At 38.2% G+C, this 8,424-nt stretch overlaps 1 protein-coding gene across 1 annotated transcript; it reads left to right on the top strand.

Moving 5' to 3' along the window:
- Positions 1-482: 482 nt before the first annotated feature.
- Positions 483-3,407, top strand: ZNF883 (zinc finger protein 883). The gene is given in 4 exon segments (XM_032240380.1): positions 483-2,452; positions 2,455-2,750; positions 2,752-3,091; positions 3,094-3,407. Coding segments are annotated over 4 exon segments (1,044 nt in total). The 5' UTR covers positions 483-2,220; the 3' UTR covers positions 3,270-3,407.
- The last annotated feature ends 5,017 nt before the right edge of the window (positions 3,408-8,424 follow it).

The raw sequence follows: 8,424 nt of genomic DNA, 5'->3' as shown, positions 1-8,424 counted from the left end.
ATATATTTATCATATTAATGCACTGACAGAAAACTTCAGTTTTCCTGTCTCCTGCTAGATGACATTGAATTTCTCTGTTAGTGTGAGAATTTTTTATTATCTGATCCCATTTCACTTTTCTTGTTTTTTGCCTCTGCTTTCCAAAAACATACATACATTTGAATTAGCTTCATTGTCTTTTAGTCACAACATTTATTTTACTGAATATTTACCTTTGATTTTATTATGCACTTTGTCTTAATGCTACCATTTCTTTTATCACACCTATTGCAATATCATACAAAATAGATCTGGTCTTTATTTCTAATTCTTGTCGCAGAGCTTTGAAAGCCCTCCAAATTTCCTGAGTGATAGGAATGTCACTTGTTGTTCATAATTCACCTTTGTAAAAATCATACCTGAGTTTATGTTGATGAGGTGAAATAGGGTAGGGCCCCTAGATAGCCTCAATAATGTGTCTGATCACTAAAAAGACCAACCAACTAGAGGGTTGGAACTTTCAACTCCACCCACCAGCCTCTGGGAAGGAAGATGTGGGGATGGAGATCAAGCTCTGTAAAAACTCATGCACAGTGATATTTGATGAGCTTCCATGTTGGTGAACACATCAAGGGCTGAAAGGGTAGCATGGCCAGAGATGGCATGGAAGCTCTGCTCTATACTCCTTTCCCTTCTGCTTACCTTGCCCTGTGCATCTCTTTCTGAATGGCTGATCCTGAGTTGTATCCTTTATAATAAACTGGGAAATGTAAGTAAAGTGTTTTCCTGCGTTCTGTGAGCCATTCTAGCAAATTATTGAACTAGAGGAGGCAGGGGTTATAAGAACCCTCAACTTATAGCCAGTCGTTCAAAAGTATGGGAGGACCAGTTTGTGATTATCATCTGAAGTGGAGGGAGTCTTGTGGGACTAAGCCCTTTAACTTGAGGGATATAATGCTTATTCCAGATAGGTAGTGTTGGAATTAAAGTAAATTGTAGGACATCCAGTCGCTGTCCAGAGAGTTGGAGAATTGGTAAGAATAGGAAAAAAACCCCCACACATTTGCACACAGAAGTGTTAGTATGAGTTATAGAAAGAAAAAAAATGTTGTCCTTGCTATACAGCTTGTCAGAAATGTTGTGAGTAGAGAAACTCTGTGCTTCGGACATATGTATGGATTCATTTCACATTTAAACTTCCCTATTAATCAGTACCTATATTGAAAAATCTTACATTTTATCATAGTACTGTTTTATTACTATTTTCTGCAACTGATGAATGAATCTTGTTTTCTGCCTTTGTATTTCAGAGGGAAAAGATAATATCTTCTACTTAATCCTGGATACTATATCCAAAGTCAGAGCATCTACTCCAAAGAAGAAAATTTCTGAAAACCAAATAATGCCATCATATGATGTTAGAATTTTTTTTCAAATGATGGTTCCTAATAGTGCACATTAGAAGAACTGGAATTTGAAGACCAGTTTCAGAAACACCAGTATCACCAGATTACAAGAAAAAGCAATTCAAAAGGAAGATCATGAATATAACAAGGGAAACATTTAATCAAAGATCAAAGCTTTTTAAACAACTGAGAGTTTTTATAAGAAAAGGACCTCAGACAGTAGTCTCCACTTATTCATGGGGGGTACACTCTGAGACCACTCAGAAGATATCTGAAATCACTGATGTACCAAACCCTAACCAGGTTGTTAGTACGAGCTACTGTGACCAATGGATGGGTCGTATATATAGTGTGGATACACTGGACAAAGAGATGATTCACATCCCAGGCAGGACAGAGCAGATCACACAAGATTTCATCACAGTACCCAGAAAATCACACCATTTAAAAGTTATAAATTGTTTATTTCTGGAATTTTCCATATAATAATTTTTGACCACAATTGCCCATGGACAACTGAAATCATGGAAAGTGGAACTGTGGATAAGGCAGGACTACTATAACTGTGACATCAATGGTAGGAACCTGAAGCATAATTCTGCTGTAGTTGATTTTTTCAAAAGGCAACTCACGATTGAAAAATAATTTATCAGATATAAGAAATATTGCATTAGTATCTCAAATTTGCTTATTCTAGAAATAAATGTAAAGCCAACATTGAGATAAATAATGTATCTCAAACTTTACTTATTCTGGAAATAAATGTAAAGCCAACATCTTTACATACCCACAAAAATTTAAAAATAAATAAATGTGAAAACATAGTCCAGTACTGATGGAATCTAAGAAAATTTGTATGACAGTGAAACCATACCTCTGTACTGAATGTGGGAAAGGCCACACTTGTATTGAATCCTTGATCCAGCATCAGAAAACACATGTTGGAGAGAAACCTTATGAATGTAAAATAGGTGGTAAATCCTTCACCTGGAACACTAACCTTATCCAATATCAAAGAATACATACTGGAGAGAAACCTTATGAATGCAATGAATGTAGGAAAGCTTTTAGAGCACTAAACTTATTCAGCATCAAAGAGCCCATACTGGGGAGAAACCTTATGAGTGTAATGAATGTGAAAAAGCCTTTAGTCATAGGTCATCCCTTAGAAATCATGATAGAATCCATACTGGAGAAAAACCCTATCCTTGTAATGAATGTGGGAAGGCCTTCAGTCATATCTCTGCCCTCACTCAACATCATAGAATTCATACTGGAAAGAAACCATATGAATGTATTGAATGTGGAAAAACCTTCAGCCACAGCAGCCACCTAATTGAACATCAGGGAATTCATTCTGGGGAAAAAATCCTACCAGTGTAAGGAATGTCGGAAAGTTTTTTGTCACAGTATGTCACTAATCCGACATCAGAGAACCCACACAGGAGAGAAACCATATCAATGAAATGAATGTGGGAAAGCATTAAGCCATACCCCAGCCTTCATTCAACATCAAAGAATTCATACTGGAGAAAAACCCTATGAGTGTAATGCATGTGGAAAGGCCTTCAATCAGAGTGCACATCTTACTGAACACCAGAGAACTTATACCGGAGAGAAGCCTTGTGGTTGTAAAGAATGTGGAAAAACCTTCAGTCGAAGTACACAACTTAATGAGCATCTAAAGATTCATTCTGGTGTGAAACCCTATGTAAGAAATGTCAGAAACTGTTTTGCTGTAGAAACTCACTAATTCGACATCAGAGGACGAATACAGGAGCGAAACTCTACCAGTGTAATGAATGTGGGAAATCTTTCAGCTTAAGCTCAGCTCTTACTAAACATAAGCAAATACATGCAAGAAACTCTAGGATTGTTATGTGAGGAATAACTTCAGGAAAAACACTCATTTACTTAATATTATACTATTTGTACTGAGAAGAAAGGCTATTCTTTTAATCTACAAAAGGTGTTATTGAAAGAGAAAGTGATAATGGAAGTGTTCATTCAAAACTGAGGTTTTTTTTTTTTTTTTTTTTTTTTTTTTTGAGACGGAGTTTCGCTCTTGTTACCCAGGCTGGAGTGCAATGGCGCGATCTCGGCTCACCGCAACCTCCGCCTCCTGGGTTCAGGCAAATTCTCCTGCCTCAGCCTCCTGAGTAGCTGGGATTACAGGCACACGCCACCATGCCCAGCTGAATTTTTGTATTTGTAGTAGAGACGGGGTTTCACCATGTTGACCAGGATGGTCTTGATCTCTTGACCTCGTGATCCACCCGCCTCGGCCTCCCAAAGTGCTGGGATTACAGGCTTGAGCCACCGCGCCCGGCCGAGGTTTGTTTTTTAAAGACATATTTAGAAAGTTATTTTCAGAGGTAATTTATTAAAATATATATGTTTGCTTATAATCAAAAGCCTTTTGAAGTACACATAAATTTTAGTAGGATAATGAAAATCGTTCACTGTATACACAATCCCTTTTTTGTTTAGTTAAGTCTTATGTTATATTTCAGTGTTCCGGAAACACTTTTATAGAGGGCTGGAAAATAAAACTGACAGATTTCATTAATAGCCATAGACAAATGTTTTCTCCCACAAAGACACTATGCATTATTTTCCAAGATTTATGTAATATTTTTAGTGAACTGTATATACGGCTACAAAGAAAATTGCAACAAATTCTCAGAGGAAAATATTCAGGCCCTCCCTAATTTTTTTTTTCAGTACAATGCTGTAAAAATAGATATGAACAACAACTAAAAGTAGCACCCTAACATGATTTAGAAATTTAAGTTCCTAAGTAATTTTGGAGGTAAAGGATAAGTCTAAGTCTCTTTCTAGGTTTCTAAGAACTTGTTGTATGAATCTGGGTGCCCTTGTATTGGGTACATACATATTTAGGACAGTTAACTCTGCTTGTTGCATTGCCCTTCTTTGTCCTTTTTGATATTTGTTGTTTTAAATTCTGTTTTATCAGAGACTAAGATTGCAACCCCTGCTTTTTTTTGCTCTCAATCTGCCTGGTAAATCATCCTCCATCCTTTTATTTTGATCCCGTGAGTCTTTGCATGCGAGATGGGTCTCCCGAATACAGCACATTGGATCTGGACTCTTTATCCTGTTTGCTAGCCTGTGTCTTTTAATTGGGCATTTAGCTCATTTACATTTAAGGTTAATATTGTTATGTTATATGTGAGTCTGATCCCGTGATTAGATGCTAGCTGATTATTTTGCCCATTAGTTGATGCAGTTTCTTCATAGTGATGATGGTCTTTACATTTTGTTATGTTTTTGCAGTGGCTGTTACTGGTTTTTCCTTTCCATATTTAGTGCTTCCTTCAGGAGCTCTTGTAAGGCAGGCCTGGTTGTGACAAAATCCCTTAGCATTTGCTTGTCTGTAAAGGATTTTATTTTTCCTTCACTTAAGAAGCTTAGTTTGGTGGGATATGAAATTCTGGGTTGGAAATTCCTTCTTTAAGAATGTTGAATATTGGCCCCCACTCTCTTCAGGATTGTAGGGTTTCCGCAGAGAGATCTCCCGTTAGTCTGATAGGCTTCCCTTTGTGGGTAATCCACCCTTTCTCTCTGGCTGCCCTTAACATTTTCTCCTTCATTTCAGCCTTGGTGAATCTGACGATTATGTGTCTTGGGGTTGCTCTTCTCAAGGAGTATCTTTGTGGTGTTCTCTGTATTTCCTGAATTTGCATGTTGGCCTGCCTTGCTAGGTTGAGGTAGTTCTCCTGGATAATATCCTGAAGTGTCATTTTCAGCTTGGTTCCATTCTCCCCATCACTTTCAGGGACACCAATCAAATGTAGGTTTGGTCTTTTCACATAGTCCCATAGTTCTCGGATGCTTTGTTCATTCCTTTGCATTCTTTTTTTCCCCTCTAATCTTGTCTTCACACTTTATTTCATTAAATTGATCTTCAATCTCTGATATCTTTTCTTCCACTTGATCAATTTGGCTATTGATACTTGTGTATGCTTTACGAAGTTCTCATGCTGTGTTTTTCAGCTCCATCAGGTCATTTGTGTTCTTCTCTAAACTGATTATTCTAGTTAGCAGTTCCTGTAACCTTATATCAAGGTTCTTAACTTCCTTGCATTGGGTTAGAACATGTTCCTTTAGCTCAGAGGAGTTTGTTATTATCTACCTATTGAAGCCTACTTCTGTCAGCTTGTCAAACTCCACCATCCAGTTTTGCTCCCTTGCTGGCAAGGAGTTGTGATCCTTTGGAGGAGAAGAGGAATTCTGGTTTTTGGAATTCTCAGCCTTTTGCACTGTTTTTTCCCCTCATCTTCATGGATTTATCTACGTTTGGTCTCCGATATTGGTGACCTTCACAAGGGGTTTTGGCGTGGTCATCCTTTTTTGTTGATGTTGGTGCTATTGCTTTCTGTTTGTTAGTTTTTCTTCCAACAGTCAGGCCCCTCTTCTCCAGAGGGGCTCTGTTGGAGTTTGCTGGAGGTCCACTCCAGACCCTGTTCACCTGGGTATCATCAGCAGAGGCTGCAGAACAGCAAAGGTTGCTGCCTGCCCCTTCTTCTGGAAGCTTTGTCCCAAAGAGGCACCCACCAGATACCAGCTGGAGCTCTCCTGTATGAGTTCCTGTCAACCTCTTCTGGGAGGTGTCTCTCCTGAAGGAGGCACTGGAGTCAGGGGCCTGCCTGGGGAGGCAGTCTGTCCCTTAGCAGAGCTCAAGCACTGTGCTGGGAGATCCGCTGCTCTCTTCAGAGCCAGTAGGCAGGGACTTTTAAATCTGCTGAAGCTGTGCCCACAGCCACCCCTTCCCCCAGGTGCTCTGTCCCAAGGAGATGGGAGTTTTATCTGTAAGCCTCCGACTGAGGCTGCTGCCTTTCCTTCATGGATACCCTGCCCAGAGAGGTGGAATCTAGAGAGCTCACCTTTATTATTTCAATATGGTGAATTACACTGATTTTCAAATGTTAAAACAACCTGTATTCCTGGCTAAAGCCCCACACTTGGTCATAATGCATTATCCTTTAACATGCTGTTGGATTTGACTTGACATTACATTAAGAATTTTTGCATGTATCTTCCTGAAGCACATTGATCTTTAAATTTTGTTTGCAACACTATTTCAAGTTTTATTATTAGAGTTATCCTGGCCTCATAAAATGAATTGAGAACTATTCCTTTATTGTCAGAAATAGTTTGTGTAAGACTGGCATAATCTTTTCCTTGAGTGTTTGATAGAATTTATCAGTAGAGTTTTCTTTGTGGGGTGGGTTTTTGTAGCAAATTCAGATTACTTAATAAGCATAAGGCTATTTAGATTTTGTTTAATACACTGAGAGATTTTTAAAGTTGTATTTTAAAGGAATTTTCCCATTTAGTCCAAGAAATTAAATTTGTTTACATACAGTTGATATAATATTCTCTTATTATCCTTCAAATATCTGTAAGAATAGCTAGTGTTAACCCCTCTTTCTCTACTGATATCGGTAATTTGTGACCTCTATGTTTTTTGTGTGATCAGCCTAACTAGGGGTTTATCAATTTTGTTGATATTTAAAAAAATAAACTTTTGGCTTTGTTCGTTTTATCTCCTATTTATCTGTCTTCCATTTAATTTATGTCTGCTCTCAACATTAATATATCCTTCATTTAATCTCTAGTATTTACATTTATTTAATTACATAAAGTAATATTCAGTACTTATCTTTAAATATCAGATATTTCTAGAAAAACTGCTATCCAACAATAGCACTGGATATAGGAGATATTTTAATCATTACAGCTACAACAATCAATTACCATAAAAGGGTATAACCTTAATAAAACCATTGTCACTTCTTGGAAAAAATTTCTTCAAGTCTGGAAGTATGGCATCTTTAACACCTTCTAATACTTGCTATGGTAGGAAGGTTTTGGGACTCCATCTTCAGATGGTTCACAGACAATAATCATTGTGTTTTTGTTGAATTTTTCTCTTGAGCTGTATTGGAGCAATCTGGGTAAACAACATCATCACTATCAGAAGAGAGATTAATATACTGTATTCCTCTTTGATTCTTGAAATATAATATACTTTGTTTTCTTCATTTTCTGGAGTTTTGGAATACTAAAATCCTTTTTTTTTTTTTTTCTTTTTTTTCAGTTCTGTCTGAACCCGGGGTGCATGCCCTGCTAACTTCCCCTTCAGCATTCTCCTATTGAGCACTAAATAATAATAATAACAATAATGAAGCAGGGCAAGGCTAGGGGGGTTTTAAGGAGTATTTTGGTGTTTCCTCAATCTTACTCCTTTTCTCAAAAAGAAAATGGTCCAGGTTGAAAAGATTCCTAACGGGAAAAGCCATCAACTTGTGGAGTTTGGGCTTTAAAAGAACTGTAGCGGAGTTTGGGCTTTAAAAGAACTGTTATCCCAGCACATACAGTCATGTTCCCTCCCAGTCCCCCAATGCCCAACCACAACAAGAGGCTCCCTGCACTATGCTGCCTCCTCCCTCAAGAAAGGATGTGCCAGAGACTGCACTTTGACACTAGGGATACTGAGGGGCACCAAGGAGTGAAAGAAGGGGAGCCAGGGAGGCCATGCTCATGGACACCTACCACCTCTATTTATTTTTAGTTTACTTTGCTCTTTTTTTCCAGGCGTCATAGGGTGAGATGTTAGGTCATTGATTTGAAACTTTTCTTTTTTTCAATTATAAATATTTAAAACTATAACATTTCCTCTAAATACTGCATTAGCTGCACCCACAAATTTTGATGTAGTGTGTTTGCTGTCATTTAATTGGCCTGAACATTTTTAAATTTTCTTGTGATTTCTTCTGGGACCCAGGTTGTAGCTGGCTGTTCCCAGCTTCAATAGGAGTCTGTGGCAAGCCCTGGATGCCTTTATAAATCGCACCCATGAGGACTTCAGGCCAATCTCACCTTCCCATGATCCCACAGCTCCATGCTTAGCCTCAGAGGCAACTCATACTCCTAGTAAGAGGGAAGAGGCCTGGCATGGTGGCTCATGCTATAATCCCAACGCTTTGAGAAACCAAGGCAGGTGGATCATGAG

This window comes from Sapajus apella, unplaced genomic scaffold (genome assembly GCF_009761245.1).
Source record: "Sapajus apella isolate SASKATOON/1434 unplaced genomic scaffold, GSC_monkey_1.0 scaffold46, whole genome shotgun sequence".
Taxonomy (NCBI): Eukaryota; Metazoa; Chordata; class Mammalia; order Primates; family Cebidae; genus Sapajus; species Sapajus apella.
Note: the sequence above shows the minus strand (reverse complement) of the source record. Positions and strands in the feature narration are given on the sequence as shown.